General features: G+C 37.2%; 1 protein-coding gene across 10 annotated transcripts in view; it reads left to right on the top strand.

Annotated features, from left to right (window-relative positions):
• The window catches only part of DMD (dystrophin), a 2236915-nt gene that overhangs the window by 678229 nt on the left and 1540497 nt on the right, over positions 1–18189 (top strand). For all 10 annotated transcript variants that reach the window (XM_024988361.2, XM_024988358.2, XM_024988360.2 and 7 more), the window contains 2 exons: positions 3079–3180; positions 3308–3415. In XM_024988361.2, the coding sequence (XP_024844129.1) occupies positions 3079–3180; positions 3308–3415 (210 nt within the window). The remainder of the gene's footprint in view (positions 1–3078; positions 3181–3307; positions 3416–18189) is intronic.

Here is an 18189-nt window from a genome sequence, read left to right on the forward strand (position 1 = left end):
AAAGCCCCATTTAAAGGCCCTGCCTGTCAAGGTCCTGTCTTCTAATACAGTCACATTCTGGGATAGAGGTCAATAGGGCTTTAACATATGAATTTTAGGCAGACGCAGTTCAGTCCATAACATCTTTATTCTGTTCATTTTTGGCACATAGTGTATGTTCAAAAATATTTGTTATTTAAATAAATTAATGATTGGTGAATGAATGAATCAGAGCTTATACTTAACTATAAATTAAATATTGACTGAATATTTAACCTCAGTGGAATTATAAAAGTTATCTATTATGATTATTTGAATACAAAGGAAACTTTTAATGATAATCTTTTTATCCTTTTCTAACTGAAGTATAGTTGACATATAATATTATATGTTGTATTTGTACAACATAGTGATTCACAATTTTTAAAGATTATACTCCATTTATAGTTACTGTAAAATACTGGTTATATTCCCTGTGTTGTACAATATATCCTTTTAGTTTATTTTAGACCTAATAGTTTGTTGCTACCCCTATATTGCCCTTCCCCTCTCCCTACTGGTAACCACTAATTTATTCTCTGTATCTGTGAATTTGCTTCTTTTTGGATATATTTACTAGTTTTCTTTTTTTTAAGAGTCCACATATAAGTGATATCATACAGTATTTGTCTTTCTCTTTCTGACTTATTTCATTTAACATAATGCCTTCCAAGCCCATCTATGTTGTTGCAAATGGTGAAATTTCATTATCTATTCATCTGTTCATAGAAATACTATTCTTAAAATAGTTGTTTTAACTAGGTTGTTTTGACTAGGTTGACTGTATATAAAAAATATTAACTATTTTTTTTTAATAATTAGAAAATCTATAGTATAAAGTATATCACAGTATATTTTGCAATTTCTGTAAATTTAATCTTTGGCAATCTAGAATAGAGGTCTTTATGTGGATTTGTTTTATACAATGTCCTACTAAAATCAATAAATTATAAAAGCTCTATAAGATTGCAAACCTAAGATACTACTTCGCTAGCCTCTAGCTTTGTGTGTCTTGTAGCACTGGAGAGAAAATAGTATATCTATTTAGACGTCTTAGTTAATTTTCTTTCATTTATGAAGGTGGTGCTACAGTTTGAGTTTCTCTCTTAGCCCTTGACACCCATCTCCACTGGGGTTGGAGCCCTGTAATAAACGTCCCACAATTTGACCTTTTCTATCTGCATCATAAAATCAGGCAGATGGTGTAGTTTATGGCTAACAGGCAAGAGTTTCTCCGTTTAAAGCTGTTTTTTTTTTTTTTTTTTTCACAACTAATCCATTACCAGGTATGCTACATGCCATTTTATCTGATATGTCCTTACAAGGTAACTAGGAAGTTTACTAAAATAACTTCTAATATGTTTTTGAGAAAAAAATCCCAAATTTTAATTGTAATAATTGAATAGCTAACGTTGAATACACTGAGTTATGTTACACATTTCCTGGGTATCTTGAATCACTGTTTCAGTGTTAAGGCTTCTGTCATAAACTAATGTAATTCAAAAGTGGCCGAGTAGAGAATGAAACTATAAAAAATGCAAAATCACTTATGTTATGCTTGAAAGTAATAATATTTTTATTTGACATTTCTGAAGAAAAACTGAAAACTCACCTGTGACTGAGCTGCATCTGAGTTCATGATCATTTTAATATTGTAGAAAAACATTTATTGCTTACTTCTTACCCCTATGTATGAGACTTCCTTTTCTAAAAGGTGGTAGATTAAATACAATAAAAAGAGTAGGTCTCTGAGTTATTTAGGAATAGATGGGTTTTGCCATGATGCTAATTACATTTATATTATTGGAATCGTACATCAAAGTTTTCTAGTTGGATCAATCCAAATGTGTAGTATCAAGTAACATAGAAATTATGATCAGGCTTATCTTAGATGCTGAGTATATTTGTAAAAAATATGAGTAACAAACATTTTTTCTAGTTCTTATTCTATACAAAATAAGATGCCATATTTTGAGATTCTTCTAGCTCTAGAGGTCTAATATCTATGGGTAAATAATTTTATTATTTATAAGGAAGTAAAAAAAATTGGAATTTTAGACTCTGAAGTGCATCCTAATATTGTTGAAATAAATGATACATTTCTTAAAACAGTACCTTTATACAAAAATCATAACAACACGCTTTTTCACCTAAAAATATTAGTGCTTATTTTATATTACACACTAAAATAGCATGTGCATATAGATATTGTTATTGTTGTTTAGTCACTCAGTTGTGTCCAACTCCTTCGTGACCCCATCAACTGTAGCCCACCAAGCTCCTCGGACCATGGGAGTTCCCAGGCAAGAACACTGGACTGGGTTGCCATTTCCTTCTCCAGGGTATTTTCCCAATCCAGGGATTTAATCTGCATCTCCTGCATTAGCAGGTGGATTCTTTACCACTGAGCCACTAGTATTAGTGACAGGCTAAAGACAGGGCAACTCTTACTCAGAAAACTATTACTCTACTGAGTTTTCTCAATAGAACAGTTTAGAGAAATAGTGACTTTAAATATTTGTAATAATAATCCAGTTAACTTTAAAAATTCACATGTGGATATGATGTTAAGTCAGTACTAATATTCTTCTACAATCAAAATATTAAGCAATTCTAATTATATAAGATTGCTTCAGATGAGAGTCTTTTGACATCCTATTTTTTAGCCAGACTTTTATTCTTTTGACATATTTTCAGACCTAAGAAAGATACACATTTTCCATATTATCAATGACAAATCCTATTTCATTCTACATTTATATTTTACTGTTTATATTTGCTGTGTAGACATTTCAAATAGTGGTGTGATATCTGCCTTATACTTCTTGTAAGTATCTCTACTTTTCCATATAGGGTGCAAGAGTGAAATAATCTAATGACAAATGAAAGACATGTACTTATATAATTATAAGCAGAAGCTGACAGATGCTCCTTACAACTCCTAGTATACATAAGATAACCAAAGTTAGATACTTTACAAATCATTCATGCCATTTTTAAATAAAATATAGTTAACAGGTAAGCATTTGCTGATGTTGTGGTGGGTTTTCTCTTCCCCAGGTACTGGGAGATCGGTGGGCAAACATCTGTAGGTGGACTGAAGATCGCTGGGTTCTTTTACAGGATGTTCTTCTAAAATGGCAACGTTTTACTGAAGAGCAGGTGAGTTACATGGGGGATAGTGTATCAGTGAAAGACGTAGAGAGATGTTAAATGGGTACATAAAAATATATGATGTACTTTAATAATTATTTTTCTTTCTCTTTTAAAATTATTTGATTTCTTTCAGTGCCTTTTTAGTACATGGCTTTCAGATAAAGAAGATGCATTGAACAAGATTCCCACAAGTGGCTTTAAGGATCAAAGTGAAATGTTATCAAGTCTTCAAAAACTGGCCGTACGTATTCTTTAGCTATTGATATTATTTAAAAAAAAAAAAAGTAGTTTTTACTAACATCCTTCTTTGGTCTTTCTAATGTTTAAATCTTAAACATAATATTCGTTGTTCTTTCTTATATCAGTCTCTTTAATTATATTGTTACTTGTCTTAATTAAAATAGGGAAAGGTGATTGTGGGAAAGATTGAAGGCAGGACTAGAAGGGGGCAACAGAGGATGCCATGGTCGGATGGCATCATCGACTCAATGGCCATGAATTTGAGCAAACTCTGGGAGATAGTGAAAGACAGGGAAGCCTGGCATGCTGCAGTCCATGGGTTGCAAAGAGTCAGACACGACTGAACAACAACAAATAGTATTGCTCCCCTCACATAGAAGAAAGAGAAACTCTAGTGTCTCTGCCTTTTCTTACAAGGTCATGAATCCCATCATGGGGGCTTCACTGTCATCAGTGCAGTTCAGTCGTTCAGTCATGTCCAACTCTTTGTGACCCCATGAACTGCAGCACGCCAGGCCTCCCTGTCCATCACCAACTCCCAGAGTCTACCCAAACCCATGTCCATTGTGTCAGTGATGCCATCCAACCATCCCATCCTCTGTCATCCCCTTCTCCTCCTGCCCCCAATCCCTCCCAGCATCAGGGTCTTTTCAAATGAGTCAGCTATTCACATGTCATAAATTCTTCACTGTCATAAACTCATCTAAACCTAATTACCTCCCGAAGGCCCAGTGTCTTAATACCATGATATTGGGGGGATGTAGAATTTCAATATATATATATATATATATATTGAGTGGGGACACAATCATTTAGACCATATCATTATAACCCTGGACTCACAAAATGTGTAGAGGGTGAAAGAGTCTTTCTCACATACAAAATATATTCATTCCATCTGAACAGACCCAAAATAACTTATATAGTCCCAATATCAACTCTTCAGCATACATTGTAAAGTTCAAAATCTTATCATCCTAATCAAATAAGACTCAAAGTCTGAGGCTGAGCTCTCCAACTATGAACCTGTGAAAGCAGGCTAGTTATATGCTTCCAAAATACAGTGGTGTGACAGGTATAGGATAGGTATTCCCATTCGAAAAGGGGAAAAGAGCAAAGGAGGAAGGGGTGACAGGCCACACGTAAGTCTAAAACATAGCAAGAACAATTCTGTAAGTTCCTCATGCTTGAGAATATTCCTCTTTGGACTGATGCTCTGCACTCCAGGGCCACCGGAGTGGCACCATCCCCCCAGAATTCCACAGAATGGCCTTGCCTCTTCAGCATCACAGTGCACTGCCCGCCCACATGGCTCTCTGCTGCAGTCCCACTCACAGGACTCCCTGTCGTGGCTGCTCCTGAGACACTAGGTGGCGGCATCCTGCATGCCTGTCCCCCCAAACCTGAGAGGTGGCCCCACCCTTTGAAACCCATGAGGAACTGGCTCTGCTATTTGGGCCTACGGTAGGGGTGGCGGCCCTGATGTCTTTGTATCACCTATATCATTCTTCTCTTTTCTTCATGGGAAGAATGCACGTATTCACAATCTTCCTTCAATCCTGGTTTTCTTTGTTTCCATTAGTCACAGCTGGCATTTCTACTAGTATATTACAGTATCCATGGCTTCATATTCATGTATCCATAATGTATACATCTGTACCCCGGCTTCTGATCAGAGAGCTGATTAGGTCTCTGGTTCACATCCACACTAATATCCTCACCAAATAGTAGATCAACCACACCCATTAGTGTTCACGTCTAAACATCCTTTCTCATTTTTTTTTTCCAATGTGGATAGACTGAGAATTTTACAAAACCATAATTTCTGGTTCCTTTTTGTTAAACAGTTCCTTCTTCAACTGATTTTTCTCTTCTTGCTTTTTTACCTTAAGCATTCAGATGAAACCATGCTGTTCCTTTCACACTTTGCTTAAATATTTCCCAAAGACATCAGATTTCTTAGCTAAATATCCCATTTCATCATGCACAAGTTCTACCTTCTACAAAATACTAGAACATCAACACAATTCAGTCAAGTTCTTTGCCACTTTATAACAAGGATCGTCTTCTCTCCCTTGGCCAATATGTTCCTTACTTTGTCTGAGACCCCAAAAGAATGGCCTTTATCATCCATATTTATACCAACATGCTGTTCATGATTATTTACGTATTCTCTAAAAAGATGGAAACTTTCTTTCCAGCTCTCCTTTTTTCTCCCTGAGTCCTCACCAGAGTTGCCCTTCGAAGTTATCTTCATGGCAATCTTGACTTTTTCGGGCATGTACCTCAAAACTCTTTCACCCTCTACCCATGACCCAGTTCAAAGCTGTTTCTGCATTTTTCGATATTTGATACAAGAGACACCAGTTCTTGCTCCCAATTCCTATCTTAGTCTGCTTGTGCTGCTGTAATAAAATGCCACAGATTGGTGACTTTAACAGTAGATATTTATTTCTTATAGTTCTAGAAACAGGGCAGCACAATATCAAGGTGCTGGAAGATTTGGTTCTTGGTGAGGGCCCTCTTCCTGGTGAGACAGAGGAAGCTCTGGTATCCCTTCTTTTTTGTATGAGGGCACTAATCACAGGAGATATAAGAGGCTCAGGATCGATCCCTGGGTTGGGAAGATCCCATGGAAGAGAGCCTGGCAACCCACTCCGGCATTCCTGCCTGGAGAATCCCATGGAGATAGAAGCCTTGTGGACCACAGTCTATAGCGTCACAAAGAGTCAGATACAACTAAAGTGACTTAGCACACAAGCAGAATCCTAGCATGGGGGCCCTACTGTCATGACCTCATCTAAGCATCATTACCTCCCCAAAGCTCCACCTCCTAATATGATAACATTGGAAGGTTAGGCCTTCAAAATATGAATTTTGGAAGGACATAAATATTAATTTTATAATATGTAGGTAAAGTTTGAACTTTGTTTTTTGAAACAGAATTGTACTCTTTGAAAAAGTATAACATACCTAGAATAAGATTACAGTAAAAATTTAAAATGTAACACTGAAAAGTACCTGTGAATGTTCTGTAAGATTATAAACAGTATAGTTCTAGAATAAGCTTAAGTTTCATAAATCTAATAAGTCTAAAATAAACTTAATTAGATTCTCTGAGAAATACAAGAGTAGCACAAGAAATGATTATCCTCACATAGAAGGGGCTTATATCATGTTTTGGAAAATAAGAAAAACGTTAAAGCAAACAAAATGGCATTGATTATAGCACCCATATGTTTTCTTTTTTTTTTTTAATTGGAAGCTAATTACTTTACAATATTGTGGTGGTTTTTGCCATACATTCACATGAATCAGCCATGGGTGAACATGTGTTCCCCATCCTGAAACCCCCTCCTACCTCCCTCCCCATACCATCCCTCAGGGTCATTGCGGTGCACCCGGCCTGAGCACCCATCTCATGCATCGAACCTGAACTGGCAATCTATTTCACATATGGTAATATACATGTTTCGATGCTATTCTCTCAAGTCATCCCACCTTTGCCTTTTCCCACAGAGTCCAAAAGTCTGTTCTTTACATCTGTGTGTCTCTCGCTGTCTCACATATAGGGTCGTTGTTACCATCTTTCTAAATTCTATATATATGCGTTAATATACTCTATTGGTGTTTTTCTTTTTGACTTACTTTGCTTTGTATAATAGGCTCCAGTTTCATCCACCCCATTAGAACTGATTCAAATGCATTCTTTTTAATAGCTGAGTAATATTCCATTGTGTATATGTACCACAGCTTTCTTATCCATTTGTCTGCTGATGGACATTTAGGTTGCTTCCATGTCCTGGCTATTATAAACAGTGCTGCAATGAACATTGGGGTACACGTGTCTCTTTCAATTCTGGTTTCCTCGGTGTGTATGCCCAGCAGTGGGATTGCTGGGTCATATGGCAGTTTTATTTCCAGTTTTTTAAGGAATCTCCACACTGTTCTCCATAGTGGCTGTACTAGTTTGCATTCCCATCAACGGTTTAAGGGGGTTCCTTTTTCTCCGCACACTCTCCAGCATTTATTGTTTGTAGACTTTTGGATAGCAGCCATTCTGACTGGTGTGAGATGGTACCTCATTGTTGTTTTGATTTGCATTTCTCTGGTAATGAGTGATGTTGAGCATCTTTTCATGTGTTTGTTAGCCATCTGTATGTCTTCTTTGGAGAAATGTCTGTGTAGTTCTTTGGCCCATTTTTTGATTGGGTCACTTATTTTTCTGGAATTGAGCTGGAGGAGTTGCTTGTATATTTTTGAGATTAATTCTTTGTCAGTTGCTTCATTTACTATTGTTTTCTCCCATTCTGAAGGCTGTCTTTTCACCTTGCTTATAGTTGCCTTTGTTGTGCAAAAGCTTTTAAGTTTAATTAGGTCCCATTTGTTTATTTTTGCTTTTATTTCCATTACTCTGGGAGGTGGGTCATAGAGGATCCTGCTATGATTTATGTCAGAGAGTGTTTTGCCTATATTTTCCTCTAGGAGTTTTATAATTTCTGGTCTTACGTTTAGATCTTTAAACCATTTTGAGCTTATTTTTGTGTATGGTGTTAGAAAGTGTTCTAGTTACCTTCTTTTACAGGTGGTTGACCAGTTTTCCCGGCACCACTTGTTAAAGAGATTGTCTTTTCTCCATTGTATATTCTTGCCTCCTTTGTCAAAGATAAGGTGTCCATAGGTGCGTGGATTTATCTCTGGGCTTTCTGTTTTGTTCCATTGATCTATATTTCTATCTTTGTGCCAGTACCATAATGTCTTGATGACTGTGGCTTTGTAGTAGAGCCTGAAGTCAGGCAGGTTGATTCCTCCAGTTCTGTTCTTCTTTCTCAAGATTGCTTTGGCTATTCGAGTTTTTTTGTGTTTCCATACAAATTGTGAAATTGTCTAGCTCTGTGAAAAATACCATTGATAGCTTGATAGGGATTGCATTGAATCTATAGATTGCTTTGGGTAGTATACTCATTTTCACTATATTGATTCTTCCAATCCATGAACATGATATATTTCTCCATCTATTAGTGTCCTCTTTGATTTCTTTCACCAGTGTTTTATAGTTTTATATAAATAGGTCTTTTGTTTCTTTAGGTAGATATATTCCTAAATATTTTATTCTTTTTATTGCAATGGTGAATGGAATTGTTTCCTTAATTTCTCTTTCTATTTTCTCATTGTTAGTGTATAGGAATGCAAGGGATTTCTGTGTGTTGACTTTATAGCCCACAACTTTACTATATTCATTGATTAGTTCTAGTAATTTTCTGGAGGAGTCTTTAGGGTTTTGTATGTAGAGGGTCATGTTATCAGCAAACAGTGAGAGTTTTACTTCTTATTTTCCAATTTGGATTCCTTTTATTACTTTTTCTGCTCTGATTGCTGCGACCAAAACTTCCAAAATTATGTTGAATAGTAGCAGTTAGAGTGGGCACCCTTGTCTGTTCCTGATTTTAGGGGAAATGCTTTCAATTTTTCACCTTTGAGGATAATGTTTCCTGTAGTTTTATCATATATGGCTTTTATTATGTTGAGGTATGTTCCTATTATGCCTGCTTTCTGGAGGCTTTTTATCATAAATGGATGTTGAATTTTGTCAAAGGCTTTATCTGCATTTATTGAGATGATTGGTTTTTATCTTTCAATTTGTTAATGTGGTATACCACATTGAGTGATTTGCGAATATTGAAGAATCCTTGCATCCCTGGGATAATACCTACTTGGTCATGTTGTATGATCTTTTTACTATGTTGTTGGATTCTGTTTGCTAGAATTGTGTTAAGGATTTTTTCATCTATGTTCACCAGTGATATTGGCCTGTCATTTACTTGTTTTTGTGGTATCTTTGTCTGGTTTTGGTATTAGGGTGATATTGGCCTCATAGAATGAGTTTGGCAGTTTACCTTCCTCTGCAGTTTTCTGGAAGAGTTTGAGTAGGATAGGTGTTAGCTCTTCTCTCAATTTTTGGTAGAATTCAACCATGAAGCCATCTGGTCCTGGGCTTTTGTGTGTTGGAAGATTTCTGATTACAGTTTTGATTTCTGTGCTTGTGATGGGTCTGTTAAGATTTTCTATTTCTTCCTGGTTCAGTTTTGGAAAGTTATACTTTTCTAAGAATTTGTCCATTTCTTCCAAGTTGTCCATTTTGTTGGCATATAGTTGCTGATAGTAGTCTCTTACGATCCTTTGTATTTCTGTGTTGTCTGTTGTAATTTCTCCATTTTCATTTCTAATTTTGTTGATTTATTTCTTCTCCCTATGTTTCTTGATGAGTCTGGCTAATGGTTTGTCTATTTTATTTATCTTCTCAAAGAACCAGCTTTTAGCTTTGTTGATTTTGGCTATGGTCTCCTTTGTTTCTTTTCATTTATTTCTGCCCTAATTTTTATGATTTCTTTCCTTCTACTAACCCTGGGGTGCTTCATTTCTTCTTTTTCTAGTTGCTTTAGGTGTAGAGTTAGTTTATTTATTTGATTTTTCTCCTGTTTCTTGAGGTAGGCTTCTATTGTTATGAACCTTCCCCTTAGCACTGCTTTTACTGATTCCCGTAGGTTTTGGATTGTTGTGTTTTCATTTTCATTCATATCTATGCATATTTTGATTTCTTTTGTGATTTGTTGGTTATTCAGAAGTGTGTTGTTAGCGTCCATATGTTTGTATTTTTAATACTTTTTTTTTTTTTCCTGTAGTTGACATCTAATCTTACCGCATTGTGATCAGAAAAGATGCTTGAGATTATTTCAATTTTTTTGAATTTACCAAGTCTAGATTTATGGCCCAGGATGTTATATATCCTGGAGAAGGTTCTGTGTGCACTTGAGAAGAAGGTGAAATTCATTGTTTTAGGGTGAAATATAGATATCAATTAGGTCTAACTGGTCCATTGTATCATTTAAAGTTTGTATTTTCTTGCTAATTTTCTGTTTAGTTCATCTATCCATAGGTGTGAGTGGAGTATGAACATCTCTCACTATTATTGTGTTACTGTTAATTTCCTCTTTCATATTTGTTAGCATTTGCTTTACATATTGTTGTGCTCCTATGTTGGGTGCATGTATATTTATAATTGTTATATCTTCTTCTTGGATTGATCTTTGACCATTTATGTAGTATCCTTCTTTGTCTCTTTTCATGGCCTTTATTTCAAAGTCTATTTTATCTGATATGAGTATTGCTACTCCTGCTTTCTTTTGGTCTCCATTTGCATGAAATATCTTTTTCCAGCCCTTCACTTTCAGTTTGTGTGTGTCCCTAGGTTTGAGGTGGGTCTCTTGTAGACAGCATATATAGGGGTCTTGTTTTTGTATCCATTCAGCCAGTCTTTGTGTTTTGGTTGGGGTATTCAACCCATTTACATTTAAAGTAACATTTATAAGTATGATCCCATTGCCATTTACTTTGTTGTTTTGGGTTCGAGTTTATACACCTTTTCTGTATTTCCTGTCTAGAGACTATCCTTCAGCATTTGTTGAAAAGCTGGTTTGGTGGTTCTGAATTCTCTGAGGTTTTGCTTGACTGTAAAGCTTTTGATTTCTCCTTCATATTTGAATGAGATCCTTGCTGGGTACAGTAATCTGGGCTGTAGGTTTTTCTCTTTCATCACTCTTTAAGTATGTGCTGCCATTCCCTTCTGGCTTGAGGAGTTTCTATTGAAAGATCAGCTGTTATCCTTATGGGAATCCCTTTGTGATTTATTTGTTGTTTTTCCCTTGCTGCTTTTAATATTTGTTCTTTGTGTTTGATCTTTGTTATTTTGATTAATATGTGTCTTGGGGTGTTTGCCTTGGGTTTATCCTGTTTGGGACTCTCTGGGTTTCTTGGACTTAGGTGGCTATTTCCTTCCCCATTTTAGGGAAGTTTTCAACTATTATCTCCTAAAGTATTTTCTCATGGCCTTTCTTTTTGTCTTCTTCTTCTGGGACTCCTATGATTTGAATGTTGGGGCATTTAATATTGTCTCAGAGGTCTCGGAAGTTGTCCTCCTTTCTTTTAATTATTTTTTCCTCTCTGCTTCATTTATTTCCATCATTCTATCTTCTACCTTACTTATCCTATCTTCTGCCTCAGTTATTCTACTGCCGGTTCCCTCCAGAGTGCTTTTGATCTTAGTTATTGCATTATTCATTATTGATTGACTCTTTTTTATTTCTTCTAGGTCCTTGTTAAATTTTTTTTCATCTTCTCAATCCTTGTGTCTAAATTATTTATCTGTAACTCCATTTTGTTTTCAAGATTTTGGATCATTTTTACTATCATTTTTCTGAATTCTTTTTCAGGTAGACTCCCTATCTCCTCCTCTTTGGTTTGGTTTGGTGGGCTTTTATCATGTTCCTTTACCTGCTGAATATTTCTCTGCCTTTCATCTTGTTTAGGTTGCTGTGTTAGGGATGGCCTTTCTTTATGCTGGAAGTTTGTGGTTCCTATTTATTGTGGAGGTTCCTCCCTGTGGGTGGGCTTGGACGAGTGGCTTGCCAAGGCTTCCTGGTTAGGGAATCTTGCCTCAGTGTTCTGGTGGGTGGAGCTGCATCTCTTCTTTCTGGAGTGCAGAGAAATGTCCAGTAGTGAATTTTTTGGTGTGTATGGGTTTGGTGTGACTTTTGGCTGCCTGTATTTTTGTGCTCAGGGTTATGTTCCTGTGTTGTTGGAGAATTAGCTTGGTATGTCTTTCTCTGAAACTTGTTGGCTCTTGGGTGGAGCTTGGTTTCAGTGTAGGTATGGAGGCTTTTGAATGATCTCTTGTCGATTAATATTCCCTGGAGTCAGAAGTTTTCTGGTGTTGTCAAGTTTGGGATTTAAGCCTCCTACCTCTGGCTTTCAGTCTTATTCTTACAGTAGCTTCAAGACTTCTCCATCCTTATAGCACCACTGATAAAACATCTAGGTTAATGGAAAGAAAATTCTCCACAGTGAGGGACACCCAGAGAGGTTCACAGAGTTACATGGAGATGAGAAGAGGGAGGAGGGAGATAGAGGTAACCAGGAGGAGAAGAGGGGGAATCAAAAGAGGCGAGAGCAATCTAGCCAGCAATCAATTCCCTACTTACTTTCCACAGTCTGGAACACTCAGAGAGGTTCACAGAGTTCCATAGAGAAGTGAAGAGGGAGGAAGGAGATAGCAGTGACCAGGAGGAGAGGAGGGGGAGTAAAAAGGAGAGAGACCAATCTAGGCAGTGATCAGTTCCCTAAGTGTTCTCCACAGCCTGAAACACCTAAAGAGATTCACAAAGTAGAGAAGAGAAGTGGGAGGCAGGAGATAGAGGTGACCTGGTGGAGCAAAAGGAGAGTCAAAAGGGGAGAGAACAATCAAGCCAGTAATCACACTCCTAAGTAAAAATGGGTATTGAAGATTGGATTCTTAAAGGTACAAAATTGATAACAAATACCAAAAAGCAAAGGTTAAAAATCTAGTGTAGAGGTTAGACTCTTAAAAATACACTATTAAAAACACAAAAGAAAATTACAAACGTTATAAAAAAAATATGAAATTTGCTTTAAACATAGGGTCTCTCTTTTACAAGGTTGTAGTAGGTTTTAAAAAGGAAAATTAAAGGAGTAATAAAGAACTTAAAAATTTTTAAAAAATTAGAAAATGATAATAGTAAAATATATCTAGGAATTTCTCTGGAGCTGTTGAGGGCAGTGTGGGGTCAGTTCAGTTTCAGATAGTTCCTTGTTCCAGCTTATACTTCTTCTCAAGGTCTATGGGTCCCTTCCATTGTAGTCAATGCTAACTACAGTGTTTTAATCTGTTGTACCTGTCACTTCCAAAGCGGTTCCCTCTTGTTTATCTTGGCTCCCTCTGTTTGCAAGTCTCTTTTATATCTAACTTCCGCCCTGACACAAGGGGTTTGAAAGTGGTCATTTATTTAGGCTCACTTGTTTAATTGTGCTGCAGGGAGGGAGGAACACTGCAATCAAATATCACTGGCATGTGGGGGGAGTGCTCGCAGTGACTGGGCCATACTGGGTTTGCCCCCACTCACAGCGTGTGTGCTTTTCCAGTCTACACTGCTCAAGTTCCAGGTTGCTCTGCAGGGGAACTGTCTAAAGCAGGCCCTGGGTTGCATTCACTTCCCAGGTGTAAGCCACTCAGGTTCTTGGGTACTCTACAGAGTCGCGGACTTAGTTGGGCCTGCGTTTTGTGCCCTTCCCAGTTCTGAGCAGCTCAGGTGACCAGGTGCTTGGTGAGCACACTCTCCCCAGGTGGGGTAGTGATTATAGCACCCATATGTTTTGAGGGATTAACAAACTTTGGCAATAAGGGGACATCAGGGTTCATTGAGACATTTCAGTTTGAGTTGAACTGTATGGAATTAAAAAGAAATCTACAAAGCTTCTCTTCAACTGTGAATTTTATTATTTTCCAGTAAGGGAGAGGCCAATCCAATATTTATTAAGAGCTTGATTTTTCAAGTAAGTATTGCATAATTAGGATTTCTTTTCTATTTTTGATCAATTCTACTAAATGCTAATGTGATGTTAACTGTGATATAAAACAATGGTCTATTGTAAATAATGTTTCATAACTTTACCTAATCTATTTCTGTCTGTATTGATATATATTATACATCATAATAATTAAATAATTTATTTGAACTAATCTTAAATAAATTTCCTCAGTTAATTTTGTACCATATTACCAAATATTTATTTGTATCATACATTTTTGGCTCCATAGTGACTATTTTTCTATAAGCTTTTAATTTAAAATAGATTCACATATGTATTACTTGTTATTACAAACTAGCTTCTCATTGATATAAATCAATCCTCAGAGAATGTGTTTTTTGAGTGATATCATTACTAAAGACAGACTTCAGAAAAGAAATCTATGTATCAAACAGTGCAAAAATAGCAGTGATACATTTGTAATTTTGTTCTGAAACTAATGGGGAGCCATTGGGAGCTGAATAACAATCATATTTGCATTTCCAGAGCACTCTTTGGTAGTAAGACTTTTCATAGAAAAGAGGCCAATTAGAACTGAACTAAGTAGCACTGGGCATGGAAACAAGGAGACAGACAAGTTTATTTCAGAAGAGGAAATTGAGGCCCAGAAGAAAACACATGGCATGCATAAAGTAATAGAAGATTAGTAGCAGAGTTAAAGTGAACACCAAGATATCCAGACTCAGGTCCAAGACTTTTAAGCTGTTTCAGAACTCATCACATTCGATTCTTTGACAGAAAAATAACCGCAGTTGAAAATTTTTGTTTTGAATAATCATGTGCCTCGATGTTGACATTTTTATATAAAAAGACATTGCTAGCTCCAGGGCCATGAAAATGCTCTCTTAGCGAAGTCTCAATAATTTTCCAATATGATTAAAATTCAAATTATGTCACCTTACTTGTGAACAAAGTGAAAATATGTTTTGTATAAGTCTTACCATTTGATAGTTTAAGCCAATTAACAAAACCTGACAGCTGGTCTAGAATTTGAGGTAAAATTCCCCTGCTGACTCAGGCAGTGAGTAAGAATTTAATGTTCATTAAAATATGTCACAATCTGAGACCCAAAACAGGTACCATCTGTCACCAGTTCCTACTACATACCTAGGTATAGATACAGTGTGCTAAATCTCTCTTTTATTTACAATCAATGTAATTTGTTTTGAAATATTACCACTAATAACCCATGGGATTTTCTTCTACTTTTCATGTGAGGTGAGAGAAGAGGAGTCAAGTATTTGATTTTCTCCTGATACGTTTTTTTATCCAAATCATATCGTTCTATCATCCAAATTGAGTTTTTACTTGGCATAAAGAATAAAAAGCAAAGGAAAGAAGAAACTGAGGTGAATTCTAAGACTGGAAGAATCAAGTAGGCTCTCATGGGAAGGCCCAAATTAACAAGAAACAGGCTCCTGTGGAAAAGTACTGTTGCTGTGGCATTTGCCAGCAAAGGACAACTCTGGAAAAGTTGATGATCCAAGAGAGTGTGGTGTGCAGGGACTACAGGAATGCTGTGGGCTTAGGTCACTATCAAGTGTCTGCAAGATAAGACGGCAGGGCCAGAGTACTTATGGGAGCTTGGCAAATCCCTGTGAACAGTGCTATTTCACCAGGACTTGCTAACTTGACCTCAGCTTCAGTGATGACCCTCAAAGAAATCCTCCAGATAGCATCAGTGGTTCTCATGGTGTGGTCCATAGACTAGCAGCATTACCCAGGAACTCCTTAGAAAGGCAAATCCTTAGGCCTCATCCCAGGCCTGCTGCTAAGTCACTTCAGTCGTGTCCGACTCTGTGCAACCCCATAGACGGCAGCCCACCAGGCTCCCCGTCCCTGGGATTCTCCAGGCAAGAACACTGATTTATAAACTCTGGAGGCATAGGGCCGAGAAGTCTTCCAGTTCACAAGCCTTCCTGGTGATTCTTATGCTTCCTTAAGATGAGAAACCCCCACAGTGGATCAATCTACCTAAGTGCAACAACAGGTGATTAGAAAGAATTGGATTACTCTGTCTTGTTGTTGTTTAGTCGCTTCAGTCGTGTCTGACTCTTTGCAACTCCATGGACTATAGCCCACCAGGCTCTTCTGGCCATGGAATTCTCCAGACAAGAATACGGGAGTGGGTTGCCATTTCCTTTTCCAGGGGATCTTCCCGATCCAGTGATTGAACCCATGTCTCCTGCACTGGCAGACAGATTCTTTACCACTGAGCCACCAGAAAACTTCTTACATATAGATAACTACTCATAAAATAGGTACAGGATTCAGTTTTGCCAGTTTATGAGAAATTATCTTGGCCTTGATCTCTGAAGTGTCCGTCTGATGAGAATAAGGTGATGACTTTGTGGGCTTTTTGCAAGCATACATTCTCTTTTCACTTCAAATCATCTAACCTTGACCATATAGAGCATGTTTATCTTGTCTTCTTGAGCAGCTTATCTATTGCCTGCCTGTTTCTACTGCTGTCCAATCTGATTTATTGGCTGTTCTTTCCTGTTTACCTTGGAGGTTTGTCCAGGTACCTCGCTTCTATGAAAATAAATTATATTTCTTCTTTCAAAAGCCTAGCTGATCTCTGCCTTGTACACATTTTCTAGAGCTTCTTTTTGCCTTCTGAATTTTCTAGAACTCTAGTTCTCTGGCACTCAAAGATCTATAATCAATTATTAGGATGCAGAAATATATCCTTTTAATACACTAAAACTGAGTAACAACTAAATTGTAGTTATTTAATATACACAAAATCCAAGCTTAGAATAATTTCTGTCTAAGGATAGATGGGAGAAGGTAATTCATTACTATGATGCATTGTATCTGGCACCACCATGGATTTCCTGTTTTTTTCTTGTTAGTTATGGTGTGAGAGTACTTCAGGAACTTGATAAGATGAAGAAAGACTGGGAGAGAGATTGGTTCAGAGCCAACGGAGGAAACACACTGAGGCAGAACTACTATCCTGCTATCACTATTTGACAAACTAGATCTAGAATTTACCAGATAGAAGCCTTGGCTAGTACAGTGTTTTTGTCATATAGATTTGGGTAAAAATATTATTGATTTGATAATTGCACAATTTATAATAATGCTGTTTTTATTTTACCTTGAGTTATTATTCTTAATTATATTCTTTAATGGGAAATTTCCCCTTTATTTTTGTAATGTTCACTAAGTGCCTCTTCTTTGGTTGATTGTTAACACAGGAGGCTCCATGTCATTTGCCACTATATCTCTTTGTGTATCCAACTACTTTTATAGATCATCTAAGAAAACCTTTTAGGTAACAGGAGACTACTCATAAATCTCCAATGTAAATTGTTTCCTCTTCTTCAAATTCAGATTGTATATTTTGGTCTATTGCATTCTTTCAGGCTTAGGAAAAATAGTGAAAAGACAATTATTGAGGAGAAACTAGAAATGCATTTCAAAACTTGCTTTTATTCCCTAAAAATGGCTCGCAGTAAGACTACAATATAAAGAACACCAGGTGAAGCAAATTCTGAGAAAAGGATGAACTAATTGAAGGAGACACCAGAGCTGTCTGCAGTTCAGAGCTATCAATGCAGGTGGCATGCCAAAATGAGCTACATAAAGTGTCCTTTGCAGGGGGTGGGCGTATATTGATTTCTCTCTGTCAATGATACTTCAGTTCATGAGCAATTGCTGCATCTGTTTCATGCTCATTTATTTGCCATATGCAATGTTAGTTGTTCTTAAATAAATTTGCATTTATTTTGGAAAGGTAGGTCTCACAGCTTAGTTTATGTTCATTGCATTTGCTGATGCCAATGAGAGAGGATGGTAAAACATCCATAAAATAATTATCTCCTTTCTTTCTTCTTAGTCTGTTTTTACAAATTAAATTAGGGTCTAGCATTGGGGAGATGGAAATGGATTTCCCAAGCCTCAGATCAGATCAGTTGCTCAGTCGTATCCAACTCTTTGTGACCCCACGAATCGCAGCACGCCAGGCCTCCCTGTCCATCACCAACTCCCGGAGTTCACTGAGACTCACGTCCATCGAGTCAGTGATGCTATCCAGCCATCTCATCCTCTGTCGTCCCCTTCTCCTCCTGCCCCCGATCCCTCCCAGCATCAGAGTCTTTTCCAATGAGTCAACTCTTCGCATAAGGTGGCCAAAGTACTGGAGTTTCAGCTTTAGCATCATTCCTTCCAAAGAAATCCCAGGGCTGATCTCCTTCAGAATGGACTGGTTGGATCTCCTTGCAGTCCAAGGGACTCTCAAGAGTCTTCTCCAACACCACAGTTCAAAAGCATCAATTCTTCAGCGCTCAGCCTTCTTCACAGTCCAACTCTCACATCCGTACA

This window comes from Bos taurus, chromosome X, assembly GCF_002263795.3.
Source record: "Bos taurus isolate L1 Dominette 01449 registration number 42190680 breed Hereford chromosome X, ARS-UCD2.0, whole genome shotgun sequence".
Taxonomy (NCBI): Eukaryota; Metazoa; Chordata; class Mammalia; order Artiodactyla; family Bovidae; genus Bos; species Bos taurus.